Raw genomic sequence first — 22,775 nt, 5'->3', positions numbered from 1 at the left:
TTAGTTCCATTGGATGCCCAGAACAGAGGCTCACGTGGTAGGTGATTAAGTACTTACTGTAAGGTAGCGGATTTTAAAATATACATGTTTTATTTTTAGAAGAAACAAAGAAAATGAAAAAGCTAAAAAAATTATATATTAAAAAATTACATGTAAGGAAACTATAGGAACAGCCTCTAAACTCTGTTAGCTGGTTCGAAAGCTCACAAGGACTTTACGTTATAACATATCGGGTAAGCCCTTTCCCTCGGACCTCTGATAGCCTCCGGCAGTGTCGTAAAATATTCAGTATCACATGAAACCTCTTGTCGACTTTCAAAGCTGTGAACTCCTTTATGTCAGCTTCCACTACAAAATAATGACCTGAAAGTAAAGATATTAGTGCTAATTTTTATTAGGACAACTTTCAAGATGAGTCTTTAATACACTACATTATGACTATGAATGGCATTAATGATTTTGACTACCATCATTCAACCAAAATGAGAACTGGTATTGTTGCTAAAATCATTATTCTTTCAACTGAAGTTGCATAATGTTTACTGTAGCATTTCAGCAGTGTAGCCTTGCTTATTTTATCACTGGCTATCCGCTGGTATCTTTTGAACCATTCACTTTTCAAGAAGCAATGTGGTAGTGGTTAAGAGAATGTAACCCAGAAACCCACAGCTTTATCACTTGATCACTTAACTGATTGACCTGGGGGCAAGTAACTGAAGTCCTCCTAGTCCGTAAAATAGGAGTAATAATAGTACTCGTAAGGATGAGTACTATCCTTACGGATGAGTGATGCTGTGAGGCCTAAAGCCCTTGGCGCACACTCGGCCGCATGCTAAGTGTTATCTCAGCATCACCAGCTGTTACTACTAGTCTAATGCTGAAAACACTGGATAGCATTCCATAAGAGACTCCAGCGGAGTATTTCTGAGGCTCGGCACTACAGAAATCTTAGACTAGATAATTCTTTTTCTGTCGGAGCTGCCTTGCGCACTATGGGGGGCTTCAGCAGCACCCTTGGTCTCTACTCTCCAGGTACCAGGAGCACACCCCCCAACCCCAGGTGTAACCATCAAAACTGTCTCCAGAGATGGCAGAATATTCTCTGATGGGAAAACTGCCCCTGGTTGAGAACTACCTCTCTAGAGTTAGAATTTTCTGGAATTAGTTTTGTTTCTCATGATTTAGTTACACTCTAAACAGCTGACACGTACACACACACATATATATACTCTCATTTTACCTTTGGTTTCCTTCGTTTCTTCATCAATAAATCTGTGATAGAGATTTCTGGTCACAGAACTCATAGACTTTTTTGGCTGATGTAGGATCTTATATTTACTAACAACTGCCTTGTTGATTTCTCTGATAACATCATTAATGTGACAATAGGTTAAGCGGGATTTCATGTACCTGTAAAAAAAGAAAATGATTAATTTTTTAAAAGAATCATCATACAAAATTGTTTTCTTTGAAGAAAAATATTTACATATGGTGACTTTATACAGTCAAGCTACTTTATACAAGCTACCAGCACTCTTTGGAAAAAAATTTTATAGCAACTTTCAAATAAACCAGATGTGTCTCAACCACTGAAAAATTTCTGGATGCAGAAATCTCTATCCCTGCTCCTTACAGAATTACTATAACAATTTAACAATTTAAATTAACAATTTAATCCCAAACTCTGATTCCAATGGATTAATTCCAATATACCAGTTTATTTAAACATTTTAAAATGCTTGTAAGCAAGGGGAAGAAAAATTTTAGTATTAATAAATTATTTAACTCATACCACTTCAGTTTTCTGCAGAAACAGATCTGCTCAGAGAAATAAAGGGGAAAAAAAAAAAGGGAGGAGGAAGGGAAAATGACAAAGACGACAACAGAGATGAAGAGCCAACAAAGAAGAATTGATGGTGGAGGGGCTGCAAAGGGATCAGAGGGCCCGGAAGTTAAGCTGCACAGCTGCCTGGCAGAGGAGAAGAATGGACAGCCTCACTCGTTTCATGCTCAAATGGCCTTAAGTACTGTCTGAAAGTGAATGTGAAAGTCACTCAGTCACTTTGTGACCCCACGGACTATAACCCACCAGGATACTCTGTCCATGGAATTCTCCAGGCAAGAATATTGGAGTGGATAGCCATTCCATTCTCCAGGGCATCCCCCCAACCCAGGGACTGAACCCAGGTCTCCTGCATTGCAGGTGGATTTTTTACCATCTGAGCCACCAGGGAAGCCCATAAGAATACTGGGGTCCTGCTTCAAAGGATCTTCCCGTCCAAGGGGTTGAACTTGCATCTCCTGTGTCTCCGGCATTGGCAGGTAGATTAAGCGTTGTCTCTTTGACTCTAAAGCCCATCCTTCCAATTCAGTCTCCCTCCTGCCTGTCCTCCCAGTCACCAGTCTTCTTGTTGTTGTTCAGTCACTGAGTTCTGTCTGACTCTTACGACCCCATGGACTGTGGCATGCCAGTCTCTTGGAGTTTGCTTCATTATCTCTTGGCCTTCATTATCTCTTGGAGTTTGCTCAAACTCAAGTCCATTGAGTCAGTGATGCCAATCACAGTCTTAAAATATAAGGAGACCTTCGATTTTGAGTGGTCTGTATACACCCAAAACAAAGTTTTCATGATCTGCTTCCCTTTTCCCTTCAACAAATCGTGGATTCACTAAACTCTGACCTTCCCCTCTGCTCCAAGGGGCAGTGTTCTAATTGCAAGTTTCTTAATATAAAATAATGTATAAATGTTTAAATGTATAAATGTATAAATATTCATATTGACCAAAACCATTCATTTTCATTATTCTCTTTTCTAAATTCATTTTCTCCACTCATTTTTTTAACCACAGTTTCCACAAACAGTTGATGCCACAGCTCAATACAATGAAATTCCTTTAAACTAGCAGTCCCCAATCTTTTTGCCACCAGGGAGCAGTTTCATGGAAGACAATTTTTCCACAGACCGGGTTGGACAGGGTAGGGGGGGATGATTTGGGGGTGATCCAAGTGCAATACATTCATTGTGCACTTTATTTCTATTATTATTACATCAGCTCCACCTCAGATCATCAGGCATTAGATCCTGGAGATTGCGACCCCTGCTTTAAACCATGTGAACTATCCTCTAACTTCCTCAAAACAAGTGCCAGTGTTTTCCACTTTAAATTGCACCTCAGTATCAACTTTTTAAAAATAAATGAATCAAAGCCCATGCTTGGAACACATTCTTCTTATCCTAACCTTCCAACTTCTCTCATTCGTTAAATAATCTCTTAGTTTAAAAACGAATACTCTACCGTGACTATTCCAATATCCTCCCTACAAGGAAGCATTTTCTTTTATCTGTGTATTTACTTGGCTGCACCAGCTCTTAGCTGCAGCAGGTGGACCTTCATTGCGTCATGTGGGATCTTTGGCTGAGGTACGCAGACTTTGTAGTTGCAGCACGTGGGTTCAGTAGTCGTGGCACACAGGCTTAGTTGCTCTGAGGTGTAACGGACCGCAGTTCCCCGATCAGGGGTTGAACCCGCATCCCCTGCACGGCAAGGTGGACTCTTAACCACTGAACCACCAGGGAAGTCCCCAAGAAAGCATAAGACCTTTCTGCTGCACTGTTCCTCACGGCCATTTGTTCTTGGCAACAACAGCAATTTAGGAAACCAAATAGCATCGAACAATTCTAATCACATAAAGCTGTCAACAAAGGAAATGACTGAGTGGCCAAAACAAAAAAACTAAAATGTCAGTCTCACTCCGAGTCTCAGATTTGTGAAACTGCCATATATTTTTCAAGGGGCAACTATGTATATGAAAAGATGCTCAACATCATATGTCGTCAGGAAACTGAAAATTAAAACAATGAGGTACATTATACTGACGAGAACAGCTAAAATAGCAAACAGTGGACAAAACTAAATGCAGGCAAGGATACGGAGCAACGGAACTCTTATTCTGCTGGGAATGCAAAATGGTACCGCCACTTAGGGAAGACAGCTTCAGAGTTTCTTACAAAGCTAAACCGTTTTACCATATGGTCCAGCCACCACACTCCTAGGTATTTACCCAAGTGAGCTGAAGACGTGTCCACACAAAAACCTGCACGGGAACGTTTACAGCAGCTTTAGTGATAACTGCCCCACACTGGATGTAACCAAAATGTTGCTCCACAGATGAATGGATAAACAAACTACTACATCTACACAATGGAATATTAGTCATATTAGTCAGCGATAAAAAGAAATGAGCTAACAAGTCACAAAAAGACACTAGGGAAATCTTAAATGTGTATTACTAAGTGAAAGAAGCCAGTCCAAAAAGGCAACAGTGTATGATTCCAACTGTATGACATTCTGGAAAAGGGAAAACTATAGAGACAATAAAAAGATGAGTGGCTGCCAGGGTCTCAGCGGGAGAGATGAAAGCAGGGAACACAGGGTATTTTTAGGGCAGTGAAACTATCCTGTATGATATCATAACGGTGGAGACATGACATTACACATCTGACAAAATCCACAGACTACGCAACACAAACAGTGAACCCTACTTCAAACTACAGACTTTAGTTAATCTCTAGTTAATAGTATCTAGACTGGTTTATCAATAGTAACTAATTTACCACACTAATGCAAGATGTCAGTAATAGGGGAAACTGTTTTCAGTTATAAAAACACTGTCCAATCTGCTCAATTTTTCTGTAAACCTAAAAAAATAAAAATCTGGATGGACAATTCTCAGGCAAGTAAGATAACCATGCTCTTTGCCCCGGGGAATCTCCTCCTAGGACTCTATCTCAAGGAAATAATAATAATAAAGGAATTAGAAAATAGACCTGTGTAAAAGAAATTTCACTGTACCATTCTTCATAACAATACAGTCAACCCAAACATTTGATAAAGTCATGCTTAAATAGCTTATAGAGTAGCCACACTATAAAATATTATACAACTATTAACATCTAAGTTTTCGATGATAGTTAATGATGGAAAAATGCGCATGACAAAAAAAAAGTAAATTACATTCATAGCATAACTATACTGCTGTGATAACAATCAGAAACAACTTGTTATGTAGGTGAAATTAAAATATAGAAGGAAATACTCTATCTTGTCTGAGTGGTGGAATTATAGATGAGTTATCAGTCTCACAACAAACATTATTTGTATAAGAAAATAAAAAGAAATGCAACAATATAAAGCCAAGATGTGAAATTAAGCCCTGGAATTATGAGTTTAAAAACATGGATTTCCATAATTGGTTCCCCATTAACATCTTCTATGAAGAGCAATGGAGTCCTTATTGGGGGGAGGCATCCTGTCCCATTCACCCCTGTATTCTTCTCCTCAGTGACCCAGAGCCCAGAATACAGCAGACTCAAACAAGTGTGTGGCACAAGTTAATGAGCAAATGGAAACCAAACAGAGCTCTCTCTGTGCTAATTTCCAAATCTATACAACACACTCCCCTTCCTTAAAACTGTAGCAAAACTGAGGATACTTCTAAAATGTAATTGGATAAAAAAATCTGTGTCATAAAATGACCCTGAAAGGACTCAGCCACAAACTGATCCATCTCTAGATCTATGACTAGGTTTTACACCTAAATAAAAAACAAAATTTTAAGCATCTTCCACTAAAGATTCCTGCAGTATAATGTAAAACTATTTTAGAGAAGATCAATACTGGAACACAGCATGTTACAAATAATACATTCAAGGTTTATGACAATCATGTATGCAGATTACTAAAGAGCTGAATGTTAAAATTTATTTCAAATACTTACGCAGGAATGCCATTAAACTCATCAGAAGTTATAAATGGCATTTCTTTAATACTTCTTTGTTCTTTGGGAGGCTTCTTTGCGGGTGCAGGTTCCTCAACTTTGACCGGTTCTTCAGGGTCTAGATCTGAGCCATTAACACTACAGAATAGATGCACAGCGTACAAGCAATTGTCAGAATTCTGCAGCATAGTATGAGGCTTTGCAACTGAAAATGACCAGTATTAAGCACATGATCTTATAATTTTTCCATCTTGTTATAATTTTATAGGCAAGGGTTTTGTTTTCTATCCCTACTGCTAATGCTTATGAAGATTTGAATAGTGAAGGGATTTCTCCAGTGGTCCAGTGGTTAAGACTTCAAAAGCTTCAAATGAAGGGGCACGGGTTCAATCCCTGCTCAGGGAACTAGGATCCCACATGCCCCATGGTGCAGCCAAAAAAAAGTTCTTTTTTGAATAGTGGAGAGAACACTGAAAAATTAAGTTCCAAAATCTTCAGTAACATAATTAAGTTATTTATACACCCAAAACATGGTGCAAATAATACACGTACCAAACATCTTCATCTGTTATCTCACTGGCTCCTCAAAGTCAGCATGTGAAGCTGAATTTAACCTCTAAACAACTTCTCTTTCTGATTTCCCTATTTCTGGATGTGGAAACATCAATCATCTTATACTTCTTTCTAATTTACCCCATTGGTTGCTAATATAAGTCCCACCTGCTACAGACTCATTTCAGTTGCCAGCAATGAACGTGGGTACCCTAGGGTCAGTCCTGCTCCATTTTTTGGTGTGGGTGAGAAGCCTAATACAGCTCCTTCTGCATTAGCAAACAGAGTCCAGGAATAGACTATAGCTTCTAGGCTGTTTAACTGCCAGGGAAGAAGAAACCCCCATGCCAGCAGCAAGTCAGGTTGGCTTGACTTCTCCAAACAGAAAAGGGGATACAGGAAAGAAATGATCCAACCCAGGAGTATCCAAAGGGAATCCAAGGACAGGGAGGTGAGACCCCAAGGTGACAGCTGAGTAGCAGACACAGACAGCGAGGCCTGATGGAGGCGGTGTAAGGAGGAGACGACCGCGTGACAGGCTGAGAAGATGAAGATGCCCAATGCCTGTAACTTCATCCTTACATGAATCCTGACCCAAGGCTCCACGGTGAGCCTGGTTGAGTCTTACCTGTACTTGCCTGTTCTCAGGCTGCCCTGCTGTGTGTATCAGCTAAACATAACCTTTTCTACCTACACAAAGGTTCTGCTGTGACCTGGCCCTGAAAGCTGAGGTTAGGCCTTAGTGAGTTTAGAAGAAAATCCCCCCTCTACTCCTTGGGCCATATTCTTGCTGGGTGTCCAATGTCCAGCCCAATAGACCTGGCAGATATCACAAGATGACCTTTGTTCATCCATTCATTCATGACCCTGCCCACTAATTTTCTCTTCCTTTTTTTTTTGGCCGCACCGCTCAGCTTGTGGGGTCTTAGTTCCCTGACCAGGGATTGAACCTGATCCACGGCAGTGAAAGCACTAAGTCCTAACCACTGGACTGCCAAGGAACTCCCTAATTTTCTCTTCTTGGAGGGAAATTCCAAGGTACCCTGGCACGCCAGGGACTCTGTTGAGCTTATTTCCTGGAGACCTTCAAGAATCAGCAGCAACATGGCTCCTTTCCTACACAGCAAGATTTGTGCTTTCCTTTTAGTTTTCAAATTTAAGCAGTATATTGTTTGTAAAACTGTGATTATCACAAATGCCAGGATGATTACGTCTTTGATAGAAAGAGGATCTGCAACAGAAGAAGTGTTGTAGGTACTGGCAGTGTCCTATTTCTTAATCTGACTGGTAGATTCACTGATGTTTATTATTCTCCTTTAATTTGCACTAATAATACTTCAATTACTTTTCTGTATATATGATCCATTTCAAAAGTTAAAATAGTTTAGTCATGGTACACAAGGGGAGCCCCTTTTAGAAATACAATTTTGTAAATCAACTATACATCAATAAAATTTAAAAAAGAAATACAATATTGGTGGCAGAGGACTGGAGAGATGGCAGTGGAGAAATACTGGAAAGACGAAACACAAGTAACTCCCAAATCATAAAGACAAAAGATGATGAAAGATCTCATGGAGCCAGACAATGAGAGGGAGGGCAGAGGCAGACAAAACCGCGCAGAGGCCAAGTGGCTACAAGACAGAGAGAGAAGTTGAAGATGCCAGTGTCCTGTCTAGGTGATGAGTAGGTAACAAGGAGATAGCCAGTTTAGTCTCACACACGCAAGCAAACCTGGAGGAGAGCACAGCTCATCCGTGAGACTCCCAGCAAGCAGTTCAAACAGCTGAACCAGGGGCCATGTCAAGGCTGGAGTTGGACATGAGAGCATTAATAATGGTGTTAAGGAACAGTGTCTTAGGAGACACTTGTAACTTAAAGGAGGGCAGAGAAAAAGGGTGCAGCCTGGTCAAAGATGTAGGATGACAACTAAGAAAGCCCAGTGGTAGTGCAGACAGCATCATTTCAAAAAGATGAGCAGCAAAATAAAATCAGAAAAGAATCAGGGCTGAAGAGGTAATTGTTTGTACCTCTTTGTGACCTTCAAGCAATCATTTCCACAAGTATGGTGGTAATTAACAGCCAAAAGCTAAGTTTTAGGGGCTTCAGGAGAAAGGGCAGGCAGGAACATCTACTAGCAGTGAGCAGAGAGGCAGGACAGGAGTTTCCGGGTAAAAATAGAGCTAAGCCTTTGTTCCTTGAGCTATTTTTAAGATAGAAGGCGCATTAAGTTTATTTTTACCCTAAGGCAGGGTTTCTCAAGAGTCAGGGGAGATTTTCCACCCCCTCAATGTCTGAAGGCATTTTTCATTGTCACCAGAGGGTGGAGGGTGCCGGTGGGAGGAGGGTACAGGAGAGCTCAATTGGAAGAGAGCAGGGATGCTGCTAAATATGCTATTTTTACAAAAAAGAACTATCTGACCTCACATGTCAACAGAGCCAATGTTTACAAACTCTGCTCTGAGGAACTGATCCTTGGGAAAGAGGCAGCACATTTTCCCCAGCAACAGTGGGATAAGAAAACTGGTAAAGATGGGGGAAAGATTTTTTCTCATCTAAGTCCAAAAAAACAAAACAACACTGGATAATCACTAACAAAACTGCAAGTATATCGAAAAGCAAAAAGATCTAAAATGCTTGTTTTAATAGTTTTATAACCAGAGACTAAAAATAATTATAAAGACACTTACAAATTCTGGGTAACTGTTACTTGAGGCAAATGGGGAGGGATGTTTTCTTTGAGATGCTCCACATCTTTATAATCTTCTTCGAGAGCTTCAAAGAGTTCCTTTTAAAAAAGAAAAAGAAAAAAAGGTCACACATAAGCACTGTCCTGCCTGTGTGTGTTTTAACATGTTAAAAAGAGCAGGAAAGACTGAGTACAGTTACAATGAGGCTGAGTGCTCAGCGAGCAGAAGGGGTCAAAAAGCACTGAACTCGGCAATATTTAAAAGGAGCCCTTTGGTTTCTAGAGCTGACTTGGGATGGTGATACATTATTTTTCTCTACTGGATTTGTTCAGAGAACAATTGCTAGAATAACATTACAACAGGCAGGGTTGACATTTATGTCTTTCTAAAATACTTCAACCTTGGGAAGCAGCTAAAAAAGCATATGAAAGATTTATGTTTGTCATTCTGGTAAAAGTGCTTTTGTTGACTTAGCAAGCATTCCCCAGCACCAAATGATAATACGTTCCTGGAATGCAAGGACGAGATATTGCTTAGGAAGGCTTTTGTATATTCTAGCTTAATGAAAATTTCTACTTGATCGTAACTGCCTTCATTTTGTGTTGTCTTTATTTAACTTTCCCAAGAATTTGAGGTTATGAACTCATGGAAATTTAATAAGAAAAAACACTCTGTACCTTTGGATCCTTGTCATCTGATGTTCGGTCATCATGTAAACAAAAATTGCAAATAGGCTTTAATCCTGAGTTGGACCTTCTCTAAACCCACACCTAACCCTGGGCATTACTGGGCAAGGTAGAAATGTAACCATTATTGGTTTCTGTTTTGAATTTGTATGACATCTTTCTTTTAAAGACCTGGATGATGTTCAGAGATACTGATCTCAATTCAACCAACAGCAGGATAGGCATAATCATGTTCAGTCCTACAGCTGAAAAATCTTTATAGACACTGAGGATTATAAGGCTTGAGAAGGACTATAGAGGCGACCTTGTTCAATCCCATTGAACATATCAGTGGCTCTAAGAGCATGAGGTAATTATGGTACAGACTCTTTTCCCATCCTATCAGAAGCATTTTTATTAGGTGAAGGCTTATTCAGAACAAAACGTGCATGTGAATGAGGCTCAAGTGGATTTTTTTACCTGAGAATCCTTACATTACAATCTGTAGAAATAGAAAAGAAATGCAGAATAGAAGGGACCCAAGAAATACTTCAGTATGACCCACTACTTTTCAATTAAGGGCACTAAGACTGGAAGAGGAAAAATGACTTTCTTAGGGTGGCAGGACGTGCTGGGAGAACCATGGTGGCAAACCATGTCTCCTCAACCCAGGGCAGGCAATCCTGCACACCACACTTCCAGGAGATCATTTATTTAAATTAAACCTCCCAAGAATTATTTAGGAAATATTCCCTCTTTAGTAAATAAATTGGCTACCAGCATGGAGAAGAAATACCTCTGGGACTCTGGAGTCCTTTACACTGGGAAAATAAAAGACAAATAGTACTCTTTACTGTTAATAATCACGGTTAACAACATTATAAACATAAAGAATCCTTAAGAATTTTCTGGTGATTAGGTGTTTATATTAACTGCCTTTTTTATTTTGTTTCATCACTAGAAAAACCATTACCTTGAGGGAGCTGTTGGTTTGTTCTTGATACTGAATTTCCAATTCCAATTTATTTAGAAGTTCATTTACTACAATGATCTCATCTCCTATTTTATTTAAAATGGTCTTCAAGGTAGGTTCTTGCCCTATTAATAAACAAAAGATAAAATGGAAACTAAAATGTACAGAAAACCATAAAACCTACATGTAGCCAATGGAACTCTTGGAACAGGGCTTTACCATAAAGGGACACTGAGGGTGAAGAAAGAACTATGTTTCAGCCCCTGGGACTTGTCTCCATGAATAATCTTAAGAACTCGTTACTAAGTCGTTACTAAGTAATATGAAAAAAAAGGAAGGAGGAGGTAAATACACGGTATCCCCTGAATCTTTTGTTTTTGGAAAATTCTTCCACTACAATAAAGACAGAGGATGAGATGGCTGGATGGCCACACCAACTCGATGGGCACGAGTTTGAGTCAACTCTGAGAGTTGGTGATGGACAGGGAGGCCTGGCGTGCTGCGATTCATGGGGTCGCAAAGAGTCGGACACGACTGAGCGACTGAACTGAACTGAATAAGGCACTTAGAAATGCTAGATAAAATAAACACCCTTTTGCATGCATAGTTGAGCTCTTAGGAGAAAAAAGGTAAATCTCCAAGGGTTTCAACTTGAAGAAAGAATCACAGACCAGGCAGGATGTATGAGCTGATGCTGCAGTAGCCCTAATTGGGACGGGGGAGGGGGGGGGGGGGGCGGGGGCGGGGGGCGCGCAGAAGGGGTACTTGAGGTGCAGAGAAATGCTAGAGAGAGGAGGCTGTCAACCTCAGCAACCTAATATATTTGGTTTTAATGGGGATAACAGTCATGGCTTTGGGACTTCAAAGCACAGGATGCTGAAGTGAGAATCCCAAAGGAGGCCAGGACCCTCTTCATGGGATATATCCTGTGAATGTGTAAACCTGAAAAATTGTCATCAATGGCCAGGAAGATGACCTTACATTCTGGGTTGGCCTGCAAGTGTCTGGGGGAGGCAGGGTAAAGTTGCCTGCTCTCAAGTTCCCAACCCCACCGCTGGGCCCCTCTCTCCAGCTTCACAGATACAAGGATGGGAAAACCAGAGAACCTTCCTCCCTATAAACAAAAGAGGTTAAAAAAAAAAAAAAAAAGAATTTTTCAGGGCACCTCAGAAGCACAAAAGGGAAAACCATCCTCATAACCAAATATTTTCCATCTTCTCCTCTAACAACCAAATCATGAAATGCGCAAAAGTGAAAAACAAAATTTGGGAGGAGCCAAGATGGCGGAGGAGTAGGACGGGGAGACCACTTTCTCTCCTACAAATTCATCAAAAGAATAACTGAATGCAGAGCAAACCTCACAAAACAACTTCTGATCGCTAGCTGAGGTCATCAGGCGCCCAGAAAAGCAGACCATTGTCTTCGAAAGGAGGTAGGACAAAATATAAAAGATAAAAAGTGAGACAAAAGAGCTAAGGACGGAGACCCATCCCGGGAAGGGAGTCTTAGGCGGCCTTGCTTGGGCTAGGGTCCGGGCCTGAGGGCCCTGAGGACAATCGGAGGGAGCTTCTGTGAGGTGCCAACTTGAACTGTGGGAAACCAAAAGAGAGAAAATTAACCAGCCGGAACACACTGCCGGCCGTTCGCAGAATAAAGGGACGGAGAAAGTCCCAAGAAGAGGTCGCAGGCTGCGGACCCGCCCAGCCCCGCCGGAGGCAGGAGGCAGGGGGGAGGGGAAGGTCGTGGCGAGACACAGGGCGCAGGCACCCGACCGGCGCGGGCGGGGACTGGGGCTGGGGACGCAGAGGGCGGAAGGCGCGCGCACCCGACTGGCGTCAGCGGAAACCGAGACTGGGTCCGCGGAAGGGAGTGAGTGTGCCACACCTGGGGATAGTGCGCCCATCAAGCCCCTCGCTGCCTGGACCGCCCTGACGGGGAAGGCACAGAAAGCAGGCGCAGCTTTTCCTTCCGCGCTTTTGTGTAACACCCGAGGGCTGGAACCTGGCGCAGCGCGGGGCGTGCTCCATATAGAACAGCCGGGAGCCTGAGCAGCGCAGACGGAGAAAGCAGCGTCAGCCCCTCCCGGCAGCGCCAGCCCCTCCTCGCAGCGTCAGCCCCGCCCCGCAGCGTCAGCCCCTCCCCGCAGCGTCAGCCCCGCCCCGCAGCGCAACGGAACTAGCTAACTGGATAAGAGCCCACCTCCGCCCGCCTGTGTCAGGGCGGAAATGAGGCTCTGAAGAGACCGACAAACAGAAGCCAAATAAACAAAGGGAACCGCTTCAGAAGGGACTGGTGCAACAGATTAAAATCCCTGTAGAAAACACCGACTTCACCGGAAGGGCCCTGTAAATATCGAGAAGTGTAAGCTGGAACGAGGAGCTATCTGAAACTGAGCCGAACCCACACTGACCGCAGCAGCTCCAGAGAAACTCCTAGATATATTTTTACTTTTTTTTTTTCTAAGTAAGGAAAAAAAAAAAATTTTTTTTTTCTTTTTATATTTTTTCTTTTTTATTTTTTCTCTTTTATTTTCCTTTAAAATTCCCTATTACTCCCCCATTACTCCTTAACTTTCATTTACATAGATTTTTACGATTTTTTTAATTAGGGGGAAAAAAAATTTTTTTTTTTTCTTCTTTCTTTCTTTTTTTTTTTTCTTTTTCTTTTTTTTTCTTTTTTCTTCTTTTTTTTCCTTTCCGTTTTCTCTTTTATTTTCTATTTTTCTTTTTCTCTTATTTCTTTTAAAGTCCTCTAGTACTCCTCTACTACTCTTCATTTTCATTTTCACTACACTATAACCTTACCAAAAAAAAAAAAAAGAAGCCCTATCTTTAAACCGAAGATTATTCTCTCCCAATCTTGACTCTCTGTTTTCTACCTCAGAACACCTCTATTTCCTCCTTTCCCCTTCTCTTCCCAATCCAATTCTGTGAATCCTTGTAGGTGTCTGAGATACGGAGAACACTCTGGGAACAGACAGCTGCGTAGATCTGTCTCTCTCCTCTTGAGTCCCCCTTTTTCTCCTCCTGCTCATCTCTATCTCCCTCCTCCCTTTTCTCCTGTTCATGTAACTCTGTGAACCTCTCTGGGTGTCCCTAACAGGGGAGAATCTTTTCGCCATTAACCTAGAAGTTTTATTATCAGGGCTGTATAGTTGGAGAAGTCCTGAGACTACAGGAAGAATAAAACTGAAATCCAGAGGCAGGAAACTTAAGCCCAAAACCTGAGAACACCAGAAAACTCCTGACTACATGGAACTTTAAGCAATAAGTGACCGTCCAAAAGCCTCCATACCTACACTGAAACCAACCACCACCCAAGAGCCAGTAAGTTTTAGAGCAAGACATACCACGCAAATTCTCCAGCAACACAGGAACATAGCCCCGAATGTCAACATACAGGCTGCCCAAGGTGACACCTAACACATAGACCCATCTCAAAACTCATTACTGGGCACTCCATTGCTCTCCAAAAAGAAGAAATCAAGTTCCACGCACCAGTACACTGACGCAAGCTTCCCTAACCGGGAAACCTTGACAAGCCAATCGTCTAACCCCACCCACTGGGTAAATCCTCCACAATAAAAAGGAACCACAGACCTCCAGAATACAGAAAGCCCACTCCAGACACAGCAATCTAAACAAGATGAAAAGGCAAAGAAATACCCAACAGGTAAAGGAACATGAAAAATGCCCACCAAGTCAAACAAAAGAGGAGGAGATAGGGAATCTACCTGAAAAAGAATTTAGAATAATGATAATAAAAATGATCCAAAATCTTGAAAACAAAATGGAGTTACAGATAAATAGCCTGGAGACAAAGATTGAAAAGATACAAGAATTGTTAAATAAAGACCTAGAAGAAATAAAAAAGAGTCAATTAAAAATGAACAATGCAATGAATGAGATCAAAAACACTTTGGAGGGAACCAAGAGTAGAATAACGGAGGCAGAAGATAGGATAAGTGAGGTAGAAGATAAAATGGTGGAAATAAATGAAGCAGAGAGGAAAAAAGAAAAAAGGATAAAAAGAAATGAGGACAACCTCAGGGACCTCTGGGACACTGTGAAACGCCCCAACATTCGAATCATAGGAGTCCCAGAAGAAGAAGACAAAAAGAAAGGCCATGAGAAAATACTCGAGGAGATAATAGCTGAAAACTTCCCTAAAATGGGGAAGGAAATAGCCACTCAAGTCCAAGAAACCCAGAGAGTCCCAAACAGGATAAACCCAAGGCGAAACACCCCAAGACACATATTAATCAAACTAACAAAGATCAAACACAAAGAACAAATATTAAAAGCAGCAAGGGAAAAACAACAAATAACACACAAAGGGATTCCCATAAGGATAACAGCAGACCTATCAATAGAAACCCTCCAGGCCAGAAGGGAATGGCAGGACGTCCTGAAAGTAATGAAAGAGAATAACCTACAACCTAGATTACTGTATCCAGCAAGGATCTCATTCAGATATGAAGGAGAACTCAAAAGCTTTACAGATAAGCAAAAGCTGAGAGAATTCAGCACCACCAAACCAGCTCTTCAACAAATGCTAAAGGATCTTCTCTAGACAGGAAATGCAGAAAGGTTGTATAAACGTGAACCCAAAACAACAAAGTAAATGGCAACGGGACCACACCTATCAATAATTACCTTAAATGTAAATGGGTTGAATGCCCCAACCAAAAGACAAAGATTGGCTGAATGGATACAAAAACAAGACCCCCATATATGCTGTCTACAAGAGACCCACCTCAAAACAAGAGACACATACAGACTAAAAGTGAAGGGCTGGAAAAAAATATTTCATGCAAATGGAGACCAAAAGAAAGCAGGAGTCGCAATACTCATATCAGATAAAATAGACTTTCAAATAAAAGCTGTGAAAAGAGACAAAGAAGGACACTACATAATGATCAAAGGATCAATCCAAGAAGAAGATATAACAATTATAAATATATATGCACCCAACATAGGAGCACCGCAATATGTACGGCAAACACTAACGAGTATGAAAGAGGAAATTAATAGTAACACAATAATAGTGGGAGACTTTAATACCCCACTCACAACTATGGATAGATCAACTAAACAGAAAATTAACAAGGAAACACAAACTTTAAATGACACAATGGACCAGCTAGACCTAATTGATATCTATAGGACATTTCACCCCAAAACAAGCAACTTCACCTTTTTCTCAAGTGCACACGGAACCTTCTCCAGAATAGATCACATCCTGGGCCATAAATCTAGTCTTGGAAAATTCAAAAAAATTGAAATCATTCCAGTCATCTTTTCTGACCACAGTGCAGTAAGATTAGATCTCAATTACAGGAAAAAAATTGTTAAAAATTCAAACACATGGAGGCTAAATAACACGCTTCTGAATAACCAACAAATCATAGAAGAAATCAAAAAAGAAATCAAAATATGTATAGAAATGAATGAAAATGAAAACACAACAACCCAAAACCTATGGGACACTGTAAAAGCAGTGCTAAGGGGAAGGTTCATAGCATTACAGGCTTACATCAAGAAACAAGAAAAAAGCCAAATAAATAACCTAACTCTACACCTAAAGCAATTAGAGAAGGAAGAAATGAAGAACCCCAGGGTTAGCAGAAGGAAAGAAATCTTAAAAATTAAGGCAGAAATAAATGCAATAGAAACTAAAGAGACCATAGCAAAAATCAACAAAGCTAAAAGCTGGTTTTTTGAAAAAATAAACAAAATTGACAAACCATTAGCAAGACTCATTAAGAAACAAAGAGAGAAGAACCAAATTAACAAAATTAGAAATGAAAATGGAGAGATCACAACAGACAACACTGAAATACAAAGGATCATAAGAGACTACTACCAGCAGCTCTATGCCAATAAAATGGACAACTTGGATGAAATGGACAAATTCTTAGAAAAGTATAACTTTCCAAAACTGAACCAGGAAGAAATAGAAGATCTTAACAGACCCATCACAGGCAAGGAAATCAAAACTGTAATCAAAAATCTTCCAGCAAACAAAAGCCCAGGACCAGATGGCTTCACAGCTGAATTCTACCAAAAATTTAGAGAAGAGCTAACACCTACCTTACTCAAACTCTTCCAGAAAATTGCAGAAGAAGGTAAACTTCCAAACTCATTCTATGAGGCCACCATCACCCTAATTCCAAAACCCGACAAAGATGCCACAAAAAAAGAAAACTACAGGCCAATATCACTGATGAACATAGATGCAAAAATCCTTAACAAAATTCTAGCAAACAGAATCCAACAACATATTAAAAAAATCATACACCACGACCAAGTGGGCTTTATCCCAGGAATGCAAGGATTCTTCAATATCCGCAAATCAATCAATGTAATACACCACATTAACAAATTGAAAGATAAAAACCATATGATTATCTCAATAGATGCAGAAAAAGCCTTTGACAAAATTCAACACTCATTTATGATTAAAACTCTCCAAAAAGCAGGAATAGAAGGAACATACCTCAACATAATAAAAGCTATATATGACAAACCCACAGCAAGCATCACCCTCAATGGTGAAAAATTGAAAGCATTTCCCCTGAAATCAGGAACAAGACAAGGGTGCCCACTCTCACCACTACTGTTCAACATAGTGTTGGAAGTTTTGGCCACAGCAATCAGAGCAGAAAAAGAAGTAAAAGGAATCCAGATAGGAAAAGAAGAAGTGAAACTCTCACTGTTTGCAGATGACATGATCCTCTATATAGAAAACCCTAAAGACTCTACCAGAAAATTACTAGAACTAATCAATGAATATAGTAAAGTTGCAGGATATAAAATTAACACACAGAAATCCCTTGCATTCCTATATACTAACAATGAAGAAACAGAAAGAGAAATTAAGGAAACAATACCATTCACCATTGCAACAAAAAGAATAAAATACTTAGGAGTATATCTACCTAAAGAAACAAAAGACCTATACATAGAAAACTATAAAACACTGATGAAAGAAATCAAAGAGGACACAAACAGATGGAGAAACATACCGTGTTCATGGATTGGAAGAATCAATATTGTCAAAATGGCTATTCTACCCAAAGCAATCTATAGATTCAATGCAATCCCTATCAAGCTACCAACGGTATTTTTCACAGAACTAGACCAAAGAATTTCACAATTTGTATGGAAATACAAAAAACCTCGAATAGCCAAAGTAATCTTGAGAAAGAAGAATGGAACTGGAGGAATCAACCTGCCTGACTTCAGACTCTACTACAAAGCCACAGTCATCAAGACAGTGTGGTACTGGCACAAAGACAGAAATATAGACCAATGGAACAGAATAGAAAGCCCAGAGATAAATCCACGGACCTATGGACACCTTATCTTTGACAAAGGAGGCAAGGATATACAATGGAAAAAAGACAACCTCTTTAACAAGTGGTGCTGGGAAAACTGGTCAACCACTTGCAAAAGAATGAAACTAGAACACTTTCTAACACCATACACAAAAATAAACTCAAAATGGATTAAAGATCTAAGTGTAAGACCAGAAACTATAAAACTCCTAGAGGAGAACATAGGCAAAACACTCTCCGACATAAATCACAGCAAGATCCTCTATGACCCACCTCCCAGAATATTGGAAATAAAAGCAAAACTAAACAAATGGGATCTAATGAAACTTAAAAGCTTTTGCACTACAAAAGAAACTATAAGTAAGGTGAAAAGACAGCCGTCAGATTGGGAGAAAATAATAGCAAATGAAGAAACAGACAAAGGATTAATCTCAAAAATATACAAGCAACTCCTGCAGCTCAATTCCAGAAAAATAAATGACCCAATCAAAAAATGGGCCAGAGAACTAAACAGACATTTCTCCAAAGAAGACATACAGATGGCTAACAAACACATGAAAAGGTGCTCAACATCACTCATTATTAGAGAAATGCAAATCAAAACCACAATGAGGTACCATTACACACCAGTCAGGATGGCTGCTATCCAAAAGTCTACAAGCAATAAATGCTGGAGAGGCTGTGGAGAAAAGGGAACCCTCTTACACTGTTGGTGGGAATGCAAACTAGTACAGCCACTATGGAAAACAGTGTGGAGATTCCTTAAAAAACTGGAAATAGAACTGCCATATGACCCAGCAATCCCACTTCTGGGCATACACACAGAGGAAACCAGATCTGAAAGAGACACGTGCACCCCAATGTTCATCGCAGCACTGTTTATAATAGCCAGGACATGGAAGCAACCTAGATGCCCATCAGCAGATGAATGGATAAGGAAGCTGTGGTACATATACACCATGGAATTTTACTCAGCCGTCAAAAAGAATTCATTTGAACCAGTCCTAATGAGATGGATGAAACTGGAGCCCCTTATACAGAGTGAAGTAAGCCAGAAAGATAAAGAACATTACAGCATACTAACACATATATATGGAATTTAGAAAGATGGTAACGATAACCCTATATGCAAAACAGAAAAAGAGACACAGAAATACAGAACAGACTTTTGAACTCTGTGGGAGAAGGTGAGGGTGGGATGTTTCAAAAGAACAGCATGTATACTATCTATGGTGAAACAGATCACCAGCCCAGGTGGGATGCATGAGACAAGTGCTCCGGCCTGGTGCACTGGGAAGACCCAGAGGAATCGGATGGAGAGGGAGGTGGGAGGGGGGATCGGGATGGGGAATAAGTGTAAATCTATGGCTGATTCATATCAATGTATGACAAAACCCACTGAAATGTGGTGAAGCAATTAGCCTCCAACTAATAAAAAAATTAAAAAAAAAAAAAAAAAAAAGAAAAACAAAATTTGACCACATCTGTAGATTACAGATGCAGAGTGAAATGGCTAGAGGTTCCGGGCCTGCAGTCAGAGACACCAGCACTTGCCCTCAGAGGATGACTGAGAAGCAGCAAAGTACATATAAGAGGGTGGGCACTCTGCTTGCAACCTAGTAAAGCACTCAGTAAAGGCAAACTGTTACGCATCAACATTCTAATAAAGCACTGGGGACTGCATGTGACAGCTAAAAGAAATAAAAAATAAATGAGAGTATTGATGTTTCTGCTGAGACTAATTTCAGGGGGTGAAACAGTTAGTTGGATATACTGGTATCTCAAATAACCTAGTCACCTAAATTTTCGGGCCTTGTTTGCTGATTTGCAGTAAAATAAGTTCACTGAGTAAATTCACTACTTTTGATAGTAGTGATGTAGGAAATTACAGCAGCCAAAGTGGCAAACATATTACTGGGCTTTCCTAAATAGGCTACGGAACCGAACAGACAAATTATTCTCCCCACGTACAAACGACAGTTACCCAGCATACAGTAACCTAACAGGTCAGACTGCTTCTGCCAGGCCTCATGCTTCAGTGGGGCCATTTGAATTCAAGGTTTGATAGTTTTATAATCTCTAAGTTATATTTATCCAAGAGTAATCATGCTCTCAGAAAGAAAATCTAAAGAAGACTACTTATTAAAGATTTAAATGTCCTTTTTAGATTATTCAATAAAAATGGCATAGAAATAGACAAGTAGTATACTAGGAATCAGGACACAAAAGCTGTAGTCCCAACTGACCACTGATAAGCGGGAGGACCTGGGCAAGTCGCCTGACTTCTGAGCCTCGGTTTCCTCATATGAGACTGGAGGCTACAGAAGAACCCACAGGTGCTTCAGCTTTAACTTTCTACAGAATACATAGCCACCAACTGTAAACTGGATGAGTCTCTTTATTAGTGGTTCTCGACAAGGGATGGAGAATATCCAAGTCTCAGAAGGACATGTATAATTTGAAAGGACATTCCAACAGTATAATTTAATTTTTAAAAATTATCCATTCAAAATATAAACTACAATAAAAGTTCAACAGGATCTCCCCTGCAGATGGAATTCTGCCTATCAATAAATCTTGAGTTCTCCTAGATAAGGCTGGAGAGCAAATCATTTCTGTAAACAATATTTTTCCAGGATTCCCTATTTGTCTGCACTTCTACTGCAGCACTTTGAACAAACTATTTGGAAGATGGTCACAACCTCCAAGTTTCTGGATGCTTAAAAAATTGATTTCATTTTCAATTAGTTGTTTCCTAGTGATATATATTGATAATATGGATAAGCTTCCTTATCAAAGCAGTCTGCAAGATGAGTTATGGGCTACTTCTATCTCTGTGAGTGTTTTCCACTTCTCGTTTTTTCCTTATCTTTTATTACCTCTGCTTAGCTCTAGAATCAGAAACTCAACATAACCTTCAAATCTTACTACTCAGCCTTGCGTCTCAGAAAAACATATATAAATAAATAAATATATGTAATTAGTAGCTAGTTCATTGTTCAATGTAATTTACATTTTAGTATCCTCTGCAATATTCAAAATATGGATAGCAGATTGCCTTAAAAAATCACTATTCAAAACTGAAAATTACCTAAGATACATTCACTTATCCAGGCATAAGATATCAAAGTGGAACAATAATCAAAATGTATTTTGAATGTACAAAGTCAGTGGAATCTGTTTTACTTACCACAATTTCTCAATGACAGAGTTTTTTTAATATTGCCAATCTTTTCATTAATATGAGAGCATAACTGTTCCAGATCTGAGGCCATCCTTTAAGCCTCTGAAGAAAAAAAATATAAACACATTTACAAAACAAAAAACAAATTTCTGTTCACTTTCAAAATGCAATGGTAAATATCCAGTAAGTCACGTCTCCTGGAAAACAAAGTACAAAAACTCGTGAGCAATATCTTTCAATTCTACAAAATTCAGTTTCTAATCAAGGAGATCAAACCAGTCAATCCTAAAGGAAATCAATCCTGAATATTCATTGGAGGGACTGATGCTGAAGTTCCAATACTTTGGCTACCTGATTCGGAGAGTTGACTCACTAGAAAAGACCCTGATGCTGGGAAAGACTGAAGGCAGGAGGAGAAGGAGATGTGACAGAGGACGGAGATGGTTGGATGGCATCACTGACTCAATGGACATGAGTTTGAGCAAACTCCGGGGGATAGTGAAGGACAGGGAAGCCTGGCATGCTGCTGTCCATGGGGCCCCAAAGAGTCAGACACGACTTAGTGACCGAACAACCACCACCAATGTCCAGTAATGACCTGTCTTAGAGCTTTCTATAGTCAGTGCATCCCAAAGCAAGGTACAGAAGACAAGACTGTCATTTCCTCAGAGATTCAGGGGAACAAATGTTCTATTTATACATAAAGACAACATCAGTATTTGCTTTGAAAACTTAAATACCCGAGAATCTTAAGGAAAAACACAGGAAGTTCAAAGAAACGGGTCCAGGGAAGCATTTCTCCTGCGCTGTGGGGACGGGGGCTTTACTACTGGGGTCGGTAAGGAGGCGGTCCCAGGACGAGGAAATGGCAACCCCCTCCAGGATTCTTGCCGGGAAAATCCCATGGACAGAGAAGCCTGGCTCCTCTATGGGGTCGCAAAGAGTCGGCCACGACTGAGCACAGCAAAGCCCACAAGGAGGCGGAAGGTGGGGAAGGAAAAAAAATCACTCCAAGGGAGGTGAAAGAAAGTGAAAAAAGAAAGTGAAGTCGCTCAGTCGTGTCCGACTCTCTGCGACCCCATGGACTATATATATGGCCCACCAGGCTCCCCAGTCCATGGGATTCTCCAGGCAGGAATACTGGAGTAGGGTTGCCATGCCCTTCTCCGGGAGATCCTGACGCAGGGATCGAACCCGGGTCTCCAACATTGCGGGTAGACGATTTACCCTCTGAGACAGCAGGGAAGCCCGAGGGTGAGAAGGTCTATATAAAGCCTCCACTCCAGCTAACGCGGCTAAGGCCCGCTCCTCCTCCCGGCCCGCGCCGCCCCGGCCCCCCGCCCCGCCTAAACAATGCCCGCTTCCGAAGCGGGGATCTTCAACACCAGACTCTAACCTCGTGCGGGTCCGGGAGGAAAGGGCCTACGCAGTGGGGTCGCGAGGCGCCGAGACGCCGCCCCCTCCCCCACCCAATCTCGGTCGGAAGCGTAGGATCTCGAGACCTGGCTCCGGGAGCGAAATTCAAACTGCCCGCCGGTACTCGGTGACGCGCAGGCGCACAGCCGCACTCCCGTACTCGGTGCCGCGCAGGCGC

The 22,775-nt window shown here is 40.8% G+C and overlaps 1 protein-coding gene across 1 annotated transcript; it reads right to left on the bottom strand.

Annotated features, from left to right (window-relative positions):
• Positions 1-68: 68 nt before the first annotated feature.
• Positions 69-22,775, bottom strand: SKA1 (spindle and kinetochore associated complex subunit 1). The gene is made up of 7 exons (XM_043889613.1): positions 22,578-22,775; positions 21,188-21,283; positions 10,659-10,783; positions 9,021-9,118; positions 5,779-5,916; positions 1,241-1,410; positions 69-363 (listed from the first exon to the last, which is right to left on the bottom strand). The coding sequence occupies exons 2-7, from the start codon at positions 21,270-21,272 to the stop codon at positions 215-217; spliced, it is 765 nt and encodes a 254-aa protein (XP_043745548.1). The 5' UTR covers positions 21,273-21,283; positions 22,578-22,775; the 3' UTR covers positions 69-214.

The sequence above is a fragment of the Cervus elaphus genome, chromosome 27 (genome assembly GCF_910594005.1).
Source record: "Cervus elaphus chromosome 27, mCerEla1.1, whole genome shotgun sequence".
Lineage (NCBI taxonomy): Eukaryota > Metazoa > Chordata > Mammalia > Artiodactyla > Cervidae > Cervus > Cervus elaphus.
The sequence above is the reverse complement of the archived record's forward strand: the minus strand, read 5'-3'. Positions and strand labels throughout refer to the sequence as shown.